The 22599-nt window shown below is 46.3% G+C and overlaps 1 protein-coding gene across 2 annotated transcripts in view; it reads right to left on the bottom strand.

The window, feature by feature from the left end:
• man2a1 (mannosidase, alpha, class 2A, member 1) overlaps positions 1-22599 on the bottom strand; it is a 355305-nt gene that overhangs the window by 76178 nt on the left and 256528 nt on the right. For both annotated transcript variants that reach the window (XM_085987444.1, XM_085987435.1), the window contains exon 17: positions 6671-6804. In XM_085987444.1, coding sequence (XP_085843570.1) covers positions 6671-6804 — 134 coding nt within the window. The remainder of the gene's footprint in view (positions 1-6670; positions 6805-22599) is intronic.

Raw genomic sequence — 22599 nt, forward strand, 5'->3', positions numbered from 1 at the left:
TTTCATTATCTTAAAGAGCTCCATCAGGTCATCCCTCAGCATTCTCTTTTCTGGAGAAAAGAGCCCTAGCCTATTCAGTTTTTCCTGATAGTTACAGTAACACTTTTTCTACTTTACAGGATTAAACAAAACATTCTTTATAGACTATCTGGTGGAAAAGAATCATAGTACATTTCAAAATGCACCATAAAAAGTATCAAAGCTAAAAAATTCCTGGGGGGGCAGCATGCCCCCAGACCCCATACCACCTTAAATAGAATATTCTGCCCCACCAGAGCTCAATTCCCCTCGCAAAAAACCTCTAAATCCACCATAGCAAAAATGTAACTGTTGTGTGTTTTAGTTTCACCCCCACCCCCCACAGGACAAGGAAGGAGGTTCTGCTGAGGGAGTTTGAGCAGCTAGGGGCCAAATTAAAAAGCAGAACCACAAGGGTAATAATCTCTGGATTATTACCTGAGCCACGAGCGAATTTGGCTAGGACAAATAAAATTAGAGAGTTAAATGCGTGGCTCAAAGACTGGTGTGGGAGAAATGGGTTTTGCTTCCTGGGACACTGGCACCAGTACTGGGGCAGGAGGGAGCTGTTCCGTTGGGACGGGCTTCACTTGGCCAGTGCTGGGACTAGAGTCCTGGTGGATCATATAACCAGGGCTGTAGAGAGGGCTTTAAACTAACTAGTGGGGGGGAGGTTCCTAGAGTGCAACTAATAAAAATGACAACAGAGAAGGTCATAGACTTAGGTAGCAGTGGGGAAATTAAAAACCAGAGCGTGTCAGGAAGGGGCAGAAGGTATGGAGTAAAAGGTAAAGTAATAAAAAGGGCAAAAGCAGGAACTAAGTGTCACAAAACATATTTGAAAGTTCTCTATCTGAATGCACGTAGCATTCGTAACAAAATAGACGAGTTAATGGCACAAATAACTACATATGGGTATGATCTTGTGGCCATTACAGAAACATGGCTGCAGGGTGACAATGCCTGGGAATTAAACATACCAGGTTATTTAACGATCAGGAAGGACAGGCAGGAAGGGGAGGTGGGGTGGCTATGTTAATAAAGGAAGGAATCACTGTAATACAGAGAAATGATATTGGGTCAAAAGATCAGGATAATGAAACAGTTTGGGTGGAGGTAAGGAATAATAAGGGGAAAAAAACACTAGTGGGCGTAGTCTATAGGCCTCCGAACAGTTGCAACTCTGTTGGACGGAGTATCAATCAGGAAATAGTTGAGGCTTGTAATAGGGAGCATCTATAATTATGGGGGATTTTAACTATCATATTAATTGGACAAATCAAATTGGGCAGGGCTGCCTTGAGGATGAGTTCATTGAGTGTATTAGAGATGGGTTTCTTGAGCAATATGTAACTGAACCGACCAGGGGGCAAGCAACCTTAGATCTGGTCCTGTGTAACGAGACAGGATTAATTAAAAATGTGCTAGTAAAGGATCCCCTTGGAATGAGTGACCATAACATGGTTGAATTCCATATTCAATTAGAGAGTGAGAAGGTTGGATCTCAAACAAGCGTGCTAAGCTTGAATAAAGGAGACTATGACGGTATGAGAGCGGAATTGAGTAGAGTGGATTGGGAAAATAGATTAATGGGTAAGACGATACATGATCAGTGGTGTACATTTAAGGAGTTATTTTACAACTTCCAAAAAATATATATTCCACTGAGAAGAAAAGGGTGTAAAAGAAAAGACAGCCATCCGTGGCTAAGTAAAGAAATTAAGGATAGTATTCGACTAAAAACAAGGGCATATAAGGTAGCCAAATCTAGTGGGAGGATAGAGGATTGGGAAAACTTTAAAAGACAGCAAAAAAATAACAAAAAGATTGATTAAGAAAGGGAAGATAGATTATGAAAGTAAATTAGCAAAAAATATAAAAACAGAGAGTAAGAGTTTTTATAGTTATATAAAAAGAAAAAGGGTAGCTAAAGTAAATGTTGGTCCCTTAGAGGATGAGACCGGGAAATTAATGGTGGGAAATATGGAGATGGCAAAAACACTGAATGAATATTTTATATCAGTCTTTACAGTAGAGGAACTAAGAATATCCCAACACTGGACAAACAGGGGGCTAAAGGGGGGGGAGGAGCTAAACACGATCAAAATCACTAAGGAAGTGGTACTCGGTAAAATGATGGGACTCAAGGCGGATAAATCACCTGGACCTGATGGCTTACATCCTAGGGTCTTGAGGGAAGTGGCGGTAGGGATTGTGGATGCATTGGTAATAATTTTCCAAAACTCCCTGGACTCGGCAAAGGTCCCGGCAGACTGGAAAACTGCTAATGTAACACCCTTATTTAAAAAGGGCAGTAGACAGAAGGCTGGAAACTATAGACCGGTTAGCCTAACATCTGTGGTAGGTAAAATTTTGGAGTCCATTATTAAGGAGACAGTAACAGGACATTTGGATAATCATAATTTAATAGGACAAAGTCAGCATGGTTTTATGAAGGGGAAGTCATGTTTGACAAATTTGCTGGAGTTCTTTGAGGAAGTAACGTATAGGCTGGATAAAGGGGAACCAGTGGACGTAGTGTATTTAGACTTCCAAAAGGCATTTGACAAGGTGCCACACAAAAGATTATTGCTTAAGATAAAAAATCACGGGATTGGGGGTAATATTCTGGCATGGATAGAGGATTGGCTATCTAACAGAAGGCAGAGAGTTGGGATAAATGGTTCATTCTCAGACTGGCAATCAGTAACTAGTGGTGTTCCGCAGGGGTCAGTGCTGGGTCCCCAACTCTCTACAATCTATATTAATGATTTGGAGGAGGGGACCGAGTGTAACATATCAAAGTTTGCAGATGATACTAAGATGGGAGGGAAAGTAGTGAGTGAGGAGGACATAAAAAACCTGCAAGGGGACATCGACAGGCTAAGTAAGTGGGCAGAGATTTGGCAGATGGAATACAATACTGGAAAGTGTGAGGTTATGCACTTTGGCAGGAAAAATCGTAGAGCAAGTTATTATCTTAATGGCAAGAAACTGGAAAGTACTGAAGTACAAAGGGATCTGGGGGTCCTGGTGCACGAAACTCAAAAGGTTAGTATGCAGGTGCAGCAAGTGATTAAGAAGGCCAATGGAATGTTGGCTTTCATTGCTAGGGGGATAGAATATAAAAATAGGGAGGTATTGCTTCAGTTGTACAAGGTATTGGTGAGACCGCACCTGGAATACTGCGTACAGTTTTGGTGTCCATACTTAAGAAAGGACATACTTGCTCTCGAGTCAGTACAAAGAAGGTTCACTCGGTTAATCCCGGGGATGAGGGGATGGACATATGAGGAGAGTTTGAGTAGATTGGGACTCTACTCATTGGAGTTCAGAAGAATGAGAGGCGATCTTATTGAAACATATAAGATTGTGAAGGGGTTGGATCGGGTGGATGCGGGGAAGATGTTCCCGATGATGGGTGAAACTAGAACTAGGGGGCATAGTCTTAGAATAAGGGGCTGCTCTTTCAAAACTGAGATGAGGAGGAACTACTTCACTCAGGGGGTGGTAGGTCCATGGAATATGCTGCCCCAAAAAGCTGTAGAAGCTACATCATTACATCAATTTAAAACAGAAATAGACAGTTTCCTAGAAGTAAAGGGAATTAAGGGTTACGGGGAGCGGGCAGGAATTTGGACATGAGTCTAGGTTCGGATCGGTCATGGCCCTGTGGGTAGCGGAGCGGGCCCAGGGGCCGTGTAGCCTGATCCTGCTCCTATTTCGTGTGTCTAATTCTGTTAGATTCAGGAGATGGTTCTCTGATAGTGGATTGGCGGTTAGGATCAGATCAGCCATGATCTTATTGAATGGCGGAGCAGGCTCGAGGGGCCGATTGGCCTACTCCTGCTCCTATTTCTTATGTTCTTATGTTCTTATAACACAACTGATTGAATATTGAATATTTTTCTATGATGAGGAGAATTTTTACGCAGTGAGTTGTTACGATTTGAAATGCACTGCCTGAAAGTGTGGTGGAAGCAGATTCAACAGTAACTTTCAAAAGGAAATTGCATACATACTTGAAAAGGAAAATTTTGCAGGGCTATGGGGGAAGAGCAGGACAGTAGGACTAATTGCATAGCACTTTCAAGAGCTGACACAGGCATGATTGGCCAGAATGGCCTCCTTCCGTACTGTGATTCTATATAGCTGCAGTTTAGGTCATGACCAACTACACTCCCACTGTAACTAATTCTTTTCATATGCCATACATGAGGCCAGCAATTAAAATCCCAAAATTCTAAGTAATAAAGAAAATTCAATTCAGTCACCTTGAAGCAGTAGCCTTGGTCAGAGGCCTTTATTTAGCACTGTTCATTCAGTTGTATGTTGCTTTTTGAGTTATCAGCTTATTTTTGGTTGTGTCAGCTTCTCTGAAGTTGTTCATCAGATTTTCCAAATGTTGTAAGTTAGCATGTATGGGCCAACTGAATGTAAGATCAGTGTATGATACTTGCTCTATACAATAATCACAAACTCAGTCCTATTGGTTGAGGACGAATTGGTTCAACAGAGAATGAGTTGTGCTATTCCCTCTTTATCATTGTTGCATATCGGGATATTGTTGACAACACTCAATACTGTAACAATAGTAATCACTGTCAGTATTTATGCAGTAAATCGATAAAGATTACAGCCAAAATGCCAATAAAAACTAAAGAACAGAAGCTCAGTTCAATGAAATTAGAACAAAAATTCCATCAGAATTCTACCATTAAAATTAGAAGCAAAAAGAATGAGCGCTCAGAGAAAATTTAAGTAAAAACTGCCAACAAATTCTACCATGCCAATGTACCAAGGGCTGGATTTTCCCTGCGGAGGTGGGATGGCGGTGGGAGAGCTGGATGGCGGGTTCCAGTCATGCTCCCGTCTGCAACCGCTCTCTCAAAAAGATTTTCCGTAGGTGGGCCTTGTAAAGCCCACCCTGCGGGGTTCCTGGCCAATTAACAGGAAGCGGGTCTGATGACGTCATTTGATTACATCATCATCAGTCGGTTTCCTTAAAGGGACCATGGCCACATTGATTTTGACAGTTGTGATGTCAGTGTTCTGCAGCATTGAGGTGCTGCAAACACTGACGAGCACTGCACAAAGATGCACATCTGCACCCAGGCTCACGCATGACTCCCTCCATATGCTTGTGGAGGGAGTCACAGCACGCAGGGAGATTCTCTTCCCTTCCCATGGGCGGAAGAGACCTCCCCAGCAGAACAACACAGCCTGGTTGCACGGTGCACAGCAGGACACAAGCAGGGATGTCGTCAGGAGTGCCTGGCTGCAGTGGCACAAACCTTTCAATGATCTCAGTTGATCACGAAACGTTACTGCAATGCCATACTCGACCTCACCCTCATCGCATCCTCATCACTCTGCCTTCCATACCCTTCTCCTGCACATCCTTACTCACACCAACTTACCTTGCACCTCCATCCATCCCTCTCTATCTACATTATTACTTCCTCATCTCACTAGCCACCCCTCACACTCACCCTCATCCTAGTCCAGTCATACCAACTAACAACACACAAGGGTAGGCACTTGGGTGTTATAGCCAATGTTCATGTGAAGTTTCTGTTAACGTGCAGGCAAACATTGAAATCTTTATTTTCAACACTTTGCGTTCTTGGACAGATTTGTGTGCAACTTTTGAAATGGCTTAGTGAGTTGCAGTGAATGGTGAGACATAACGGTATCCTCCGCAATGGCGATGAGTGCGAAAGGAATGGCTTGGGCATTGTTGGGATGCTTTATGGTGTTGGTGCAGGGTGGTGCCAATCTGGCGCATCATGTGGCAGCCAGGGTGTACAGTGTCAAGTGAAGTAAATCTGGCCATGGTAAGGCCATCCCTGGCATCCCGGGCAGCAATGTGGTCGGGTGCTGATGCCCTGTCTCCTGTGCAGCACCAGCTGATTGCGGAGAAGGTTGGTGATGTTGGTGTTGGGGCTGATCGTGGAAGCATTCAGAGGACCAAGGTGTGTTTCTTCCAAGGGCAGTGATTTTGCTGCAATAGATGGCAGCTGCAGGTGAGATGACAGAAGCGATCGGTCAATGGTAAGAGGGGTTGTTCCAATGAGGTGGCACTGATTATACAGTTGGCTCTAAACACTTGCAAGCTAAAGAAATCTCTATATGTCTTACAAATGCAGTAACCAACAGTTTCTGCGCCCTGAAACTGAACATCTGCAACATGGCATCCTTTATACCACTTCTGCAGCTGTCAGCTTATCAGATACATCAAAGCAGACTGAACTCACAACAGGGTGAGGTGGCGTATTCCCCGAGCAGTGGATAACCCTGGGGGAGCACGTAAAATTGGAAGGTAGCCTCAAAATAGCATTAAATTGGCTGTTAACAAGCCATTTAATGATCTCAATTGTCTCCCCCGCCACTTGGTGTCGGGTCAGTTCTCTACAGGCAGACCCGACACCTGGGAGACTCGCGTGGTGGCGGGTTGACAGCGGGTTTCCTACCCGCTGTCAATCTTTCCTATTTTGACAGCGGACCCGCCTCCAAACCCGCCCTCTGAGCGCAAGCAAAATCCAGCCCCAAATCATACTAAATGACATTTAGGATTAACAATTACCATAATTTGGGTAGAACTGTCCTGAAATCTTTTTATTTTTGCATATATTTCAAATAGTGTAAGTACCTGGAAATCATTCAGGTCAGTGTAGAATTGATTGTTGCTTTTGACATCTGTGTTCATCCTCATAGCAATTTCTTGATTTGTTTCACCCCTAATATCAACAATATTAGAGATTTCCAGTGACAGCCCATCAATTCCTGCATTAGAAATAATAGCAATTAGAGTTGAACACACACATTTACAAACACTATGGCCGGAATTTTCTTTACCTTGGTGGTTCCGGTGCAGCCGGTGTCCGTGGCGGGTTGCGACCCTGCTGCTGGCGCCATCCCGCTGTAGAAAATGAACTTGCCTTAATGGGGCCTATTAAGCCCGCCCAGCGCGTTACCCGACCCAATGAGATGGTGCGGGTCTGGTGACATCATTCATGACGGGTTTTAAGCCGGGATCCTTAAAGGGACCATGGCCACATTAAATTTTAAGTTTAATCTAAAATAGTGGGTGTTGAATCTTTACTCTACAATAATATAAGTTATATATGAGTGACAAAGAAATATTTAAATATAATTATTTAATGATGTGATGCCATCTACAAATACGGTCAAGAACATAATTAAAAATGTACATTAATTGGGAAGTTATTGGTGCTTTAGTCACAAATCTATAGACTTTTGTATCAGTAACTGATACAAATAAAAAATGTGTATGTATAGGTAATACATAAAATTAAGCAGATTTTAAATGTAATTGTAAAGGGGTGGATTTACAATCGTATGCAAGTTCAGTGGAAGAGCTGCGGAATCCCTGACAAACAGTGTAATTGATGCTTACAATGTGTTTATGGGATTTCTACAGCTCTTCCGTTGAAGTTAACAATGGACAAGAGAGAGAACCTCTGCAGAAATTCACCCTAAACTCTCAGACTGAAAAATTAAATTAATCATATTCAGGGACTGAAAGCAAATTGAACCAGTGGAATGAGTGATGAGAATGAAATTGTTACAGTTGATGGCATGATTTACTGTGTAACTGTACAATCACAATCACAGTATACTGTGAGAAAAACCTGACCAGAAACAACACAAACATTTATTTAAATGGTACATGTCATTTTTTATACTGCAGGTCAATTCACTACAATTACTGTTGAGTTGGAAGGCAACAGGCGAGAATGTCCAGGTAAAAATGTATCTCCCGCACCATCCAGGGTAGCACTTGCATCCCTTTAGGACTTTCTAAATTAACATTTACCAGTAGCTTTTCAAATAGAACAGAATCTCCATCAATCTGTTAACTGATGTAATCAACATGTTTTTATTTTGGTTTGTTTACCATGCTGTCAAGTAATCAGCTGAAGCAATGGCCACGGTACTCACGCCTCAGGTTGAGAGACGTGGCTCCCGAGCTGCGTGAGTCATGCAGGGAAATTTAAAAAGTAAGTGAATAAAGGCTCTTAAGTGCCTCTCAACTACCTGATAATGATCTCAATTGGGTCCCCCGCCGCTACTGGTCGGGTTGGCTCCACGATGACAGATGCGCCTGTGGGAAAGGCGCATGGAAGCAAGATGACAGCAGGTTCCCAACCCGGTCAAAAATAACAACATTCCCACCCGACCCATCACCGCTGCCACCCCGAAAAATTCAGCCCTATAAGTGTGATTCCACATTCCTGCTCTCAAGAGTGCAGTTTCTCCACTGTCAGCACAAAATCATCTTGTATATACCATCTTATACACAACCTTGCTGTGCCATCCTTTAGAAAATAAAATTTTTCTTTTTAACACTTAATGAAAAACACACTTATTGTTGACCCTTGCCGTGAGCAATTTACTCACATGTCCTGTAAACCTTTATACACATTGTTATTCTGTATGAAAATTACCTAAAAGTGAATTAAACATATATGTAAGTGCTCTTTTGAATCATACAGCAGAGAAGGAAGCCATCTGGTCCATCGGGCCTGCTCTTTGAGCTATCCAATTAGTCCCACTCCCCTGCTCTTTCCCCATAGCCCTGCAAATTTTCCCTTAATTATCTATTTTATAATTATAGTTATTTTGATGTTGCATTGATCTTGCTGCACGAAGCACTGCAATCAATTCAAGAATATAAGAAAACATGGAATAAGAAAAGGCCATCGTCGGTAGTGGGGAAAATGCTAGAGTCCATTATAAAAGATGTAATAGCAGAGCACTTGGAAAACAGTGACAGGATCGGACAAAGTCAACATGGATTTACAAAAGGTAAATCGTGCTTGACTAATCTACTGGAATTTTTTGAAGATGTAACTGGTAGAATAGATAACGGAGAACCAGTGGATGTGGTGTATTTGGACTTTCAGAAGGCTTTCAATAAGGTCCAGTATAAGAGATTAGCGTGTAAAGTTAAGGCACATGGGATTGGGGGCAAGGTACTGACTTGGACAGAGAACTGGTTGGCAGACAGGAAGCAAAGAGTTGGAATAAACGGGTCTTTTTCCGAGTGGCAGGCAGTGACAAGTGGGGTACCGCAGGGATCGGTCCTAGGACCCCAGCTATTCACAATATATATTAATGATCTAGACGAGGGAACTAGATGTAATATTTCCAAGTTTGCAGACGACACAAAGCTGTGTGGGTATGTGTGCTGTGAGGAGGATGCCATAAGAACATAAGAAATAGGAGCAGGAGTAGGCCAATCGGCCCCTCGAGCCTGCTCCGCCATTCAATAAGATCATGGCTGATCTGACCCTAACCGCCAATCTACTATCACAGAACCATCTCCTGAATCTAACAGAATTAGACACACGAAATAGGAGCAGGATCAGGCTACATGGCCACTGGGCCCGCTCCGCTACCCACAGGGCCATGTACGATCCGAACCTAGACTCATGTCCAAATTCCTGCCCGCTCCCCGTAACCCTTAATTCCCTTTACTTCTAGGAAACTGTCTATTTCTGTTTTAAATTTATGTAATGATGCAGTTTCTACAGCCTTTTGGGGCAGCATATTCCATGGACCTACCACCCTCTGAGTGAAGTAGTTCCTTCTCATCTCAGTTTTGAAAGAGCAGCCCCTTATTCTAAGACTATGCCCCCTAGTTCTAGTTTCACCCATCATCGGGAACATCCTCCCCGCATCCACCCGATCCAAGCCCTTCACAATCTTATATGTTTCAATAAGATCGCCTCTCATTCTTCTGAACTCCAATGAGTAGAGTCCCAATCTACTCAACCTCTCCTCATATGTCCATCCCCTCATCCCCGGGATTAACTGAGTGAACCTTCTTTGTACTGACTCGAGAGCAAGTATGTCTTTTCTTAAGTATGGACACCAAAACTGTATGCAGTATTCCAGGTGCGGTCTCAGCAATACCTTGTACAACTGAAGCAATACCTCCCTATTTTTATATTCTATCCCCCTAGCAATGAAAGCCAACATTCCATTGGCCTTCTTAATCACTTGCTGCACCTGCATACTAACCTTTTGAGTTTCGTGCACCAGGACCCCCAGATCCCTTTGTACTTCAGTACTTTCCAGTTTCTTGCCATTAAGATAACTTGCTCTACGATTTTTCCTGCCAAAGTGCATAACCTCACACTTTCCAGTATTGTATTCCATCTGCCAAATCTCTGCCCACTTACTTAGCCTGTCTATGTCCCCTTGCAGGTTTTTTATGTCCTCCTCACTCACTACTTTCCCTCCCATCTTAGTATCACCTGCAAACTTTGGTATGTTACACTCGGTCCCCTCCTCCAAATCGTTAATATAGATTGTAAAGAGTTGGGGACCCAGCACTGACCCCTGCGGAACACCACTAGTTACTGATTGCCAGTCTGAGAATGAACCATTTATCCCAACTCTCTGCCTTCTGTTAGATAGCCAATCCTCTATCCATGCCAGAATATTACCCCCAATCCCGTGATTTTTTATCTTAAGCAATAATCTTTTGTGTGGCACCTTGTCAAATGCCTTTTGGAAGCCTAAATACACTACGTCCACTGGTTCCCCTTTATCCACCCTATATGTTACTTCCTCAAAGAACTCCAGCAAATTTGTCAAACATGACTTCCCCTTCATAAAACCATGCTGACTTTGTCCTATTAAATTATGATTATCCAAATGTCCTGTTACTGTCTCCTTAATAATGGACTCCAAAATTTTACCTACCACAGATGTTAGGCTAACCGGTCTATAGTTTCCAGCCTTCTGTCTACTGCCCTTTTTAAATAAGGGTGTTACATTAGCAGTTTTCCAGTCTGCCGGGACCTTTGCCGAGTCCAGGGAGTTTTGGAAAATTATTACCAATGCATCCACAATCCCTACCGCCACTTCCCTCAAGACCCTAGGATGTAAGCCATCAGGTCCAGGTGATTTATCCGCCTTGAGTCCCATCATTTTACCGAGTACCACTTCCTTAGTGATTTTGATCGTGTTTAGCTCCTCCCCCCCCTTTAGCCCCCTGTTTGTCCAGTGTTGGGATATTCTTAGTTCCTCTACTGTAAAGACTGATATAAAATATTCATTCAGTGTTTTTGCCATCTCCATATTTCCCACCATTAATTTCCCGGTCTCATCCTCTAAGGGACCAACATTTACTTTAGCCACCCTTTTTCTTTTTATATAACTATAAAAACTCTTACTATCTGTTTTTATATTTTTTGCTAATTTACTTTCATAATCTATCTTCCCTTTCTTAATCAATCTTTTTGTTATTTTTTGCTGTCTTTTAAAGTTTTCACAATCCTCTATCCTCCCACTAGATTTGGCTACCTTATATGCCCTTGTTTTTAGTCGAGAAACTCCAGTATGATTTGGACAGGTTCGGTGATTGGGCAGATGCAGTATAATGTGGATAAATGCGAGGTTATCCACTTTGGTGGCTAAAAAAGGAAAGCAGATTATTATCTGAACGGCAATAGATTGGGAGAAGGGGAAGTGCAATGAGACCTGGGTGTCCTTGTGCACCAGCTGCTGAAGGTAAACATGCAGGTGTAGCAGGCGGTTAAGAAGGCAAATGGTATGTTGGCCTTCATAGTGAGAGGATTCGAGTACAGGAGCAAGGATGTCTTGCTGCAGTTGTACAGGGCCTTGGTGAGACCACACCTTGAGTATTGCGTGCAGTTTTGGTCACCTTATCTGAGGAAGGATGTTCTTGCCATGGAGGGAGTGCAGCGAAGATTCACCAGACTGATACCTGGGATGGCAGGAATGACGTATGAGGAGAGATTGGGTCGATTGGGCTTATATTCGCTGGAGTTTAGAAGAATGAGAGGGGATCTCATTGAAACTTATAAAATTCTAACAGGACTAGAAAGACTAGATGCAGGAAGGATTGAGTATAAGCAGACTTTGGTAAGTGGCAGAAAAAGTCTTTTAAGTGCATTTACTGAATTTTAGTGAGTAAAAAAAGTGAATTATTTGAAGTAAGTTTAATTTTTTGAGAGTAAATTAAGCTGTTGGGGAGTTTAAACCGGAAGTGGAATCCGGGTATAAAAAGCGGCGGGCTTAGTGCGGCAGGCTGAGTGCAAGTCGCATTGAGTGTAAGTAGAGTTTGGTAAGTGGGAGAGTTCGGGCAAGTGGGAGGTGAGGGGGTGCTTTTTGCTCTGTTTTGCTTCCCACTCTCAGGCTAATCCAACACTGCGGAAGCGGAGCAGTGAGACAATTCAACCGGACAGGTCCCCCAGACAGCATTCACGAGGGAGGTTGGTGATCAGCTGGTTGGTAGGTCCTCTTCCTTCTCTTCTATACCTTTAAGTTGGTAAGTCCTATTAAATAGTGGTGTAATATTATCATCTATATCGGGGCAGAGGGTCTTGATAACTAATAAGAAATTTAATTAATTACACAGATATGGGTGAACAGGTGATGTGTCACTGTTGCGAAATGTGGGAGCTGGTGGACCCCATTGAGGCTCACGGTGATTACATTTGCGATAAGTGTTTGCTGCTAGAGGAACTCAAGCTCCATGTTAAAGAGCTTGAGACCGAGCTTCAGACACTGCGACACATCAGGGAGGGGGAGAAGTTCCTGGACTCTATGTTTCAGGAGGTGGTCACACCTATGAAATTAATTAATGCAGATGTAGTCCATGGTCAGGGACAGGGTGGTGTGACTACGAGTGAGGCAGGTACAGGGATCCAGGAGGTAGTGTTGAAGGAGCCGCAGCCCTTGCTCTTGTCAAGCAGGATCGAGGTTCTTACTCCCTGTGAGGGCGGGAGCAGGGACTGCAGGGAAGATGAGCAACCTGGCCACAGCACCGTGGTACAGGGGGCCATTCAAGTGGAGGGAGTAAAAAGAAATGTTGTAGTGGTAGGGGATAGTATCATTAGGGGGATAGATAGGGTTCTCTGCAGTCAAGAGCAGGAGTCCCGAAGGCTGTGTTGCCTGCCCGGTGCCAGGGTTAAGGACATCTCTTCTGGGCTGGAAAGAAACTTGGAGTGGGAGAGGGAGGATCCAGTTGTCATGGTCCATGTTGGTACAAACGATGTAGATAGGACAAGGAAGAAGGTTCTGTTAAAGGAGTATGAGCAGCTAGGGGTCAAATTAAAAAAACAGAACCTCAAGGGTAATAATCTCTGGGTTATTACCTGAGCCATGAGCGAATTTGGCTAGGATAAATAAAATTAAAGAGTTAAATGCGTGGCTCAAAGACTGGTGTGGCAGAAATGGGTTTTGCTTCTTGGGACACTGGCACCAGTACTGGGACAGGAGGGAGCTGTTCCGTTGGGACGGACGCCACTTGGCCAGTGCTGGGACTAGAGTCCTGGCGAATCATATAACTAGGGCTGTGGAGAGGGCTTTAAACTAATTAGTGGGGGGGATGTTTCTAGAGAGCAAATAACAGAAATGACAACGGAGAAGGTCATAGACTTAGGTAGCAGTGAGGAAATTAAAAAACAGAACGTTTCAGGAAGGGACAGAAGGTATGGAGTAAAAGGTAAAGGAGTAAAAGGGGAAAAAACAGGAACTAAGTGTCACAAAACATATTTGAAAGTTCTTTATCTGAATGCACGTATCATTCGTAACAAAATGAATGAGTTAACGGCACAAATAACTACATATGGGTATGATCTTGTGGCCATTACAGAAACACGGCTGCAGGGTGACCATGACTGGGGATTAAACATACCAGGTTATTTAACAATCAGGAAGGACAGGCAGGAAGGGAGGGGAGGTGGGGTGGCTATGTTAATAAAGGAAGGAATCACTAATACAGAGAAATGATATTGGGTCAAAGGAGCAGGATAGTGAAACAGTTTGGGTGGAGATAAGGAATAATAAGGGGAAAAAACACTAGTGGGCATAGTCTATAGGCCTCCGAACAGTTGCAACTTTGTTGGACGAAGTATTAATCAGGAAATAGTTGAGTCTTGTGATGCGCTATCAATTACTCATAAAAGACTGAGAGTTAAGAGAGTAACTAAAGGCTTTTATTAACAAAAGAATGAAGGTCTGCCTCGAGTGGTCGACCGGTCCAGAATACAAAGGGCTGGGGAGCAGTCACCTTTATACTAGGACTTGTGGGAGGAGTCAGCCGAGGCATGTCCAGGCATGTACACAGTGGAATACAAACAGTGGTTTACCACATTCACCCCTTGTTTAAAATTGAGTCCGGCGGGGTGAAGTGTATTAAAAGTTAGTGTATTGGAGTCTCTCCGGAGGTCTTGTCTGCCGCTGTGATCGGCGTGGCGACGGCAGGGGTAGTGGAGCTTCTGGCGTCGAGTCCTGCGTAGGCTGTGGCACAGGCGTGTCGTCCTCGTAGATGTCGAGCGGGTCGCGGGGCCCAGGCCTGCCTTCTGCTGGGGCTGGATATCGGATCGTGGGGGGGGGGTGGTAGTGAGTAGTAGGTTACTGCGGCCCCCGAGGGTGCAAGGTCTCTTATGGAGACTGTGTCCTCCCGCCCGTCCGGGTATGCAATGTAAGCATACTGGGGGTTGGCGTGGAGGAGGTCGACCCTCTCGACCAGGGGGTCCGTTTTATGGGTCCTCACGTGTCTTCTCAGTAGGACCGGCCCTGGGGATGTCAGCCATGGCGGTAGCGATGTCCCCGATGTGGACTTCCTTGGGAAGACAAACATTTTCTCGTGAGGGGTGGCGTTAGTGGCAGTGCAGAGCAGTGACCGAATAGAGTGGAGCGCATCGGGGAGCACATCCTGCCAGCGGGAGGTTGGAAGGCCCCTAGACTTTAAGGCTAACAGGGCGGCCTTCCAGACTGTCGCATTTTCTCTTTCCACCTGTCCGTTCCCCCGGGGGTTGTAACTGGTGGTCCTGCTTGTGGCAATACCCCTAGTTAGCAGGTACTGACGGAGTTCGTCGCTCATAAACGATGAGCCCCGGTCGCTATGGATATAGCTGGGGAAACCGAACAAGGTGAAGAGGTCGTTCAGACATTTAATGACCGTGGCACTGGTCATGTCCGGGCAGGGGATGGCGAACGGGAAACGGGAGTACTCATCAATAATATTGAGGAAGTACACATTGCGGTCGGAGGAGGGGAGAGGCCCTTTAAAATCAACGCTCAGGCGCTCGAAGGGGCGAGTGGCTTTTATCAGGTGGGCCCTGTCTGGTCTATAAAAGTGCGGTTTGCACTCAGCGCAGACTTGGCAGTTCCTGGTCATGGTCCTGACCTCCTCAATAGAGTAAGGCAGGTTGCGGGCCTTGATGAAGTGGAAGAACCTGGTGACCCCCGGGTGGCAGAGGTCATTGTGGAGGGCCCGCAGTCTATCGATCTGCGCGCTGGCGCAGGTGCCACGCGATAGCGCATCCGGGGGTTCATTGAGCTTCCCGGGCCGGTACAAGATCTCGTAATTGTAGGTGGAAAGTTCGATTCTCCACCTCAAGATCTTGTCATTTTTGATTTTGCCCCTCTGCTTGTTGTTAAACATGAAAGCAACTGAACGCTGGTCAGTGAGCAGGGTAAGTCGTTTTCCGGCCAGGTAGTGCCTCCAATGACGCACAGCCTCCACAATCGCCTGGGCCTCCTTCTCAACAGCGGAGTGTCTGGTCTCCGGGCCTTGGAGGGTTCGTGAAAAGAAGGCCACGGGTCTCCCCGCCTGATTGAGGGTAGCGGCCAGGGCAAAGTCGGACGCGTCGCTTTCCACCTGGAAGGGGATGGATTCGTCCACTGCGTGCATGGTGGCTTTGGCAATGTCCTCCTTGATACAGTGGAAGGCTAAGCAGGCCTCTGCCGTCAAGGGAAAAGGGGTGAACTTGATCAGCGGACGGGCCTTGTCCGCATAGTAGGGGACCCACTGGGCGTAATAGGAGAAAAACCCTAGGCACCTCTTCAGGGCCTTGAGGCAGTGGGAGTTCCATAAGGGGACGCATCCGGTCGGGGTCGGGGCCGATGACTCCGTGTTCCACAACACAGCCAAGGATGGCGAGGCGGTTTGTGCGGAATATGCACTTCTCCTTGTTATATGTCAGGTTCAGGAGTTGGGCGGTGCGGAGGAATTTTTCGAGGTTTGCGTCATGGTCCTGCAAGTCACGGCCGCAGATGGTCACATTGTCCAGATATGGGAACGTGGCCTGCAACGCATTTTGATCTACCATCCGGTCCATCTCCCTTTGGAAGACGGAGACCCCGTTGGTGAAGCCAAAGGGAACCCTAAGGAAGTGATAGAGGCGGCCGTTTGCCTCAAAGGCAGTATACTGGCGGTCCACAGGGCAGATAGGGAGCTGGTGGTACGCTGATTTCAGGTCAATGGTCGAGAAGACGCGGTACTGCGCGATCTGGTTGACCATATCAGCTATGCGGGGGAGTGGGTAGGCGTCCAGCAGGGTGTAGCGATTTATTGTCTGGCTGTAGTCGATGACCAGACGCTGCTTCTCGCCGGTCTTAACGACCACAACCTGGGCTCGCCAGGGGCTGGTGCTGCCCTCAATAATCCCTTCCTTCAGGAGCCGCTCCACTTCGGTTTTAATGAAAACCCTGTCCCCGGCACTGTATCGCCTTCTCTTTGTGGCGATGGGCTTACAGTCGGGGGTGAGGTTAGCAAACAGTGGGGGGGGGGGTGACTTTGAGTGTGGAGAGGTTGCACCTGGTGCGCGGCGGGCAATTTGGAAGCTGCTGGCTGCGGACTGTGAGTGGGGGTAGGGGTCCACCGTACGCCATCGTAACACTTTTAAGGTGGCACTGAAAATCTAACCCCAGCAGGACGGCAGCGCAGAGGTCGGGCAGGACCAGAAGTTTAAAATGATCGTACACAGTCCCGTCTACTACGAGTGTCACCTCGCAGTAGCCGCCGATGTCCGCCGACTGGGACTCGGAGGCCATAGAAATCCGCTGGTGCGCAGGCAGGACTGGGAGAGAGCAACGCCGCACCGTGTCGGGGTGGATGAAGCTCTCCGTGCTCCCAGAGTCAAAAAGGCAGATTGTATCGTGACCATTTACCTTAATGTCCATTGTGGAACTGGCCAGCTGGTGCGGTCTCGCTTGGTCCAGTGTAACGGATGCCAGCGTAGGGGTCGGTGTGTCGCTGCGGGTATCAGATGAGGCGGTGTTGGGGGCCTGCTGCGTTCCGGCTGTCATCCAAGATGGCGGCGTCCATGATCCCCATGTGGCTGGAGGCGTCCAAAATGGCTGCTGTACCGGTGGTTCGCACATGGCCGGGGAGGCCCAAGATGGCGGCCCGCATGGCCCACACGCGGCGCTGCTGGGGTTCGGGGTGGCTTTGGCCCTGCAGACGCTAGCGTAGTGTCCCTTCTTCCCGCAGCCCGAGCAGATCGCGTTTTTCGCTGGGCAGCGCGCTCTGGGGTGTTTTGCCTGGCCACAGAAGTAGCATTTCTGGCCTTGGGGCACTGCTGTCTGGCCTTGGGACACTGCTGCGGTAGTTGGGCCGTTGCTGGGGTGTGGCTGGGGTGGCACAGCGCTATGAGGCGGTCCTACCGTGTCCCAGGCTGTCATTCCCCGCGGCGTCCACGGTGCAGAGGAGTAGGCATCCATGCCCCGGTAGGCTGCATCCAATGATAGTGCGAGTTCAGAGGCCTTGTTGAGGTCGAGGTCACTCTGCTCCAACAGTCGCTGTCGGGTGTAATTGGATCTGTGGCCCGCTACAAAAGCGTCCCGGATAAGTTCCTCTGTGTACACGGCGGCCTTTACATCCTTACAACCACAGGCCCGGCCAAGCACAGACAGTGCCTGAAGGTATTCCACGGTCAATTCCCCAGGTTGTTGTTTACGACTCCCCAGAAGGTGCCTGGCGTACACTTCGTTCACTGGGCGCGTGTACTGGTCCTTGAGGAGCTTGATAGCGTCCGCGTACGAGGTCGCGTCTTGGATGACCGAGTACACTCGGTGGTTCACTTTGGAGGTCAGGACATCTAGTTTGTCCTCGTCCGATTTGATTGCTGCGGAGGCGGTCAGGAATTTTTCGAAACACTTAAGCCAGTGAGTAAACTTGGTGGATGAGTCCGCCTCCCGATGATCTAAGTCCAGGCATGCTGGTGTGAGGATCTTCTCCATTATAAAAATTTTGTTAATAAAATTGATGCGCTATCAATTACTCATAAAAGACTGAGAGTTAAGAGAGTAACTAAAGGCTTTTATTAACAAAAGAATGAAGGTCTGCCTCGAGTGGTCAACCGGTCCAGAATACAAAGGGCTGGGGAGCAGTCACCTTTATACTAGGTCTTGTGGGAGGAGTCAGCCGAGGCATGTCCAGGCATGTACACAGTGGAATACAGTGGTTTACCACAGCTTGTAATAAGGGAACAGCTATAATTATGGGGGATTTTAACTATCATATTAACTGGACAAATCAAATTGGGCAGAGCAGCCTTGAGGATGAGTTCATTGAGTGTATTAGGGATGGGTTTCTTGAGCAGTATGTAAATGAACGGACCAGGGGGCAAGCAACCTTAGATTTGATCATGTGTAATGAGACAGGATTAATTAAAAATGTCCCAGTAAAGGGTCCCCTTGGAATGAGTGACCATAACATGGTTGAATTCCATATTCAAGTAGAGGGTGAGAAGGTTGGATCTCAAACAAGCGTGCTGAGCTTGAATAAAGGAGATTATGAAGGTATGAGAGCGGAATTGATTAGAGTGGACTGGGAAAATAGATTAATGGGTAAGACGGTACATGATCAGTGGTGTACATTTAAGGAGTTATTTTACAACTTCCTAAAGAAATATATTCCACTGAGGAAAAAAGGGTGTAAGAGAAAAGATAGCCAGCTGTGGCTAAGTACAGTAATTAAGGATAGTGTCCGACTAAAAACAAGGGCATATAAGGTAGCCAAATCTAGTGGGAGGATAGAAGATTGGGAAGTCTTTAAAAGACAGCAAAAAATAACTAAAAGATTGATTAATAAAGGGAAGATAGATTATGAAGGTAAATTAGCAAAAAATATAAAAACAGATAGCAAAAGTTTCTATCGTTATATAAAAAGAAAAAGGGTGGCTAAAGTAAATGTTGGGCCCTTGGAGGATGAGACTGGGAAATTAATGGTGGGAAACATGGAGATGGCAAAAATGCTGAACAAATATTTTGTATCAGTCTTTACGGTAGAGGACACTAAGAATATCCTAACACTGGACAAACAGGGGGCTCTAGGGGGAGAGGAGCTAAATACAATTAAAATCACTAAGGAAGTGGTACTTGGTAAAATAATGGGACTCAAGGCGGATAAACCACCTGGACCTGATGGCTTACATCCTAGGGTCTTGAGGGAAGTGGCGGTAGGGATTGTGGATGCATTCGTAATAATTTTCCAAAACTCCCTGGACTCAGCAAAGGTCCCGGCAGATTGGAAAACTGCTAATGTAACACCCTTATTTAAAAAGGGTAGTAGGCAGAAGGCTGGAAACTATAGACCTGTTAGCCTAACATCTGTGGTTGGTAAAATGTTAGAGTCCATTATTAAGGAGACAGTAATGGGACATTTGCATAAACATAATTTAATAGGACAAACTCAGCATGGTTTCATGAAGGGGAAGTCATGTTTGACAAATTTGCTTGAGTTCTTTGAGGAAGTAACATACAGGGTGGATAAAGGAGAACCAGTGGACATAGTGTACTTAGACTTCCAAAAGGCATTTGACAAGGTGCCACACAAAAGATTATTGCTCAAGATAAAAAATCACGGGATTGGGGGTAATATTCTGGCATGGATAGAGGATTGGCTCTCTAACAGAAAGCAGAGAGTTGGGATAAATGGTTCATTCTCAGACTGACAATCAGTAACTAGTGGTGTTCCGCAGGGGTCAGTGCTGGGTCCCCAACTCTTTACAATCTATATTAACGATTTGGAGGAGGGGACCGAGTGTAACATATCAAAGTTTGCAGATGATACAAAGATGGGAGGGAAAGTAGTGAGTGAGGAGGACATAAAAAACCTGCAAAGGGACATAGACAGGCTAAGTAAGTGGGCAGAGATTTGGCAAATGGAATACAATACTGGAAAGTGTGAGGTTATACACTTTGGCAGGAAAAATCATAGAGCAAGTTTTTATCTTAATGGCAAGAAACTGGAAAGTACCGTAGTACAAAGGGATCTGGGGGTCCTGGTGCACGAAACTCAAAAAGTTAGTATGCAGGTGCAGCAAGTGATCAAGAAGGCCAATGGAATGTTGGCTTTTATTGCTAGGGGGATAGAATATAAAAACAGGGAGGTATTGCTGCAGTTATACAAGGTATTGCTGAGACCGCACCTGGAATACTGCATACAGTTTTGGTGTCCATACTTAAGAAAAGACATACTTGCTCTCGAGTCAGTACAAAGAAGGTTCACTCGGTTAATCCCGGGGATGAGGGGGTGGTTATATGAGGAGAGGTTGAGTAGATTGGGACTCTACTCATTGGAGTTCAGAAGAATGAGAGGCGATCTTATTGAAACATGTAAGATTGTGAAGGGGCTTGATTGGGTGGATGCGGTGAGGATGTTCCCAATGATGGGTGAAACTAGAACTAGGGGGCATAATCTTAGAATAAGGGGCTGCTCTTTCAAAACTGTGATGAGGAGAAACTTCTTCACTCAGAGGGTGGTAGGTTTGTGGAATTTGCTGCCCCAGAAAGCTGTGGAAGCTACATCATTAAATAAATTTAAAACAGTAATAGATAGTTTCCTAGAAGTAAAGGGAATTAAGGGTTACGGGGAGCGGGCAGGAAATTGGACACGAGTCTAAGTTCGGAATGGTCCTGGCCCTGTGGGTAGTGGAGCGGGCCCAGGTGCCGTGTAGCCTGGTTCTGCTCCTACTTCTTGTGTTCTAATTCTGTGTTAGATTTCAGGAGATGGTTTTATTCCTGTTCCTGGCTGGGGTGGAGATCGCCTTTACAGAAGGTAAGTACTGTAGAAAATATAGGGACAGAGTGATCTCCTGGACGAGTTTCGATCGCCTAGATGGGTCGGAGAGGAATTTCCCAGATTTTTTCTCCCAAATTGGCCATTGGGTTTTTTATCTGGTTTTTCGCCTCTCCCGGGAAATCACATGGGTCAGGTGGGATGGAGAGTGATAGAAGATTTGAGGTTAGGATCAGACCCCCGGCGCATGTGGCAAGGCATCCAGGCCATCACTGACTACAAGGGCAAAAACACCAGTCCCCCGGTCAGCGACGCCTCCCTCCCGGAGGAGCTTAACAACTTCTACGCTCGCTTCGACAGGGACAACAAGGAGCCGGCTACCAAAGCCTTGCCACCCCCGGAAGACCAGGTGCTCACTCTGTCGACCTCCGACGTAAGGGGCGCTTTACGCAGAGTGAACACACGAAAGGCTACTGGACCGGATAGCATCCCTGGACGGGTACTCAAGGAATGTGCTGATCAGCTGGCTGATGTCTTCACCGCCATCTTCAACCTGTCATTGGCCCAGGCAGTAGTCCCTACATGCTTCAAGACCGCCACCATCATTCCTGTGCCTAAACAAGCAGCTGTGACGTGTCTGAACGACTATCGACCTGTCGCACTCACACCCATCATAATGAAGTGTTTCGAGAGACTGGTCTTAGCCCACATCAAAGCCAGTGTTCCTGCCTCCCTTGACCAACACCAGTTTGCCTATCAGGCAAACAGATCAACGGAGGATGCAATCACTGCTGCTCTACACTCGGCACTGAATCACCTAGATGGTAAGGAGACCTACATCAGAATGTTGTTTATAGACTACAGCTCAGCATTCAACACTATCGTCCCCAATAAGCTGGCCACCAAACTCTTGGCCTGAACACTTCCCTCTGCAACTGGACCCTGGACTTCCTAACAAACAGACCCCAGTCTGTCAAATTAGGCAACCACACCTCCCCCCCCCGACCCTGAACACGGGGGCCCCACAAGGATGTGTGCTGAGCCCCCTCCTCTACTCCCTCTTCACCCACGACTGTGTGGCTGTTAATGGTTCCAACACCATCATCAAGTTTGCAGATGACACCACAGTAGTAGGCCAGATCACCAACAATGATGAGTCAGCCTACAGGGAGGAGGTCCAGCATCTCGTGAAGTGGTGCGCCGACAACAACCTGGCCCTTAACACCAAGAAAACAAAGGAAATAATCGTGGACTTCAGGAAGTCCAAAGGCGGAAGTCACACCCCCATCCACATCAATGGGGCGGAGGTGGAAAGGGTGGCCAGCTTTAAGTTCCTCGGCGTCCACATCACGGAAGACCTCTCCTGGTCCCTCAACACCTCCTCTCTGGTGACGAAGGCCCAGCAGCGCCTATATTTCTTGAGGAGGCTGAAGGGATGTAATCTGTCACCCCCGATCCTCTCTAACTTCTACTGCTGCACTATAGAGAGCATCCTGACAAACTGTATCACGGTATGGTACGGCGGCTGTAGCTCCCATGACCGGAAAGCCCTGCAGCGGGTAGTCAAAACTGCCCAACGCATTACCGGCACCCGGCTACCGACCATAGAACATATATATCAGAAACGCTGCCTACGGAGGGCACGGACCATCATCAAAGACCCTACCCACCCCAGCCACAGTCTGTTCGCCCTCCTACCATCTGGAAGACGCTACAGATGCATTCGCACCCGTACGACCAGATTTAGGAACAGCTTCTTTCCCAGG

The sequence above is a fragment of the Somniosus microcephalus genome, chromosome 1 (assembly GCF_052327205.1).
Source record: "Somniosus microcephalus isolate GS21.2 chromosome 1, FLI_Smic_1.0, whole genome shotgun sequence".
NCBI lineage: Eukaryota > Metazoa > Chordata > Chondrichthyes > Squaliformes > Somniosidae > Somniosus > Somniosus microcephalus.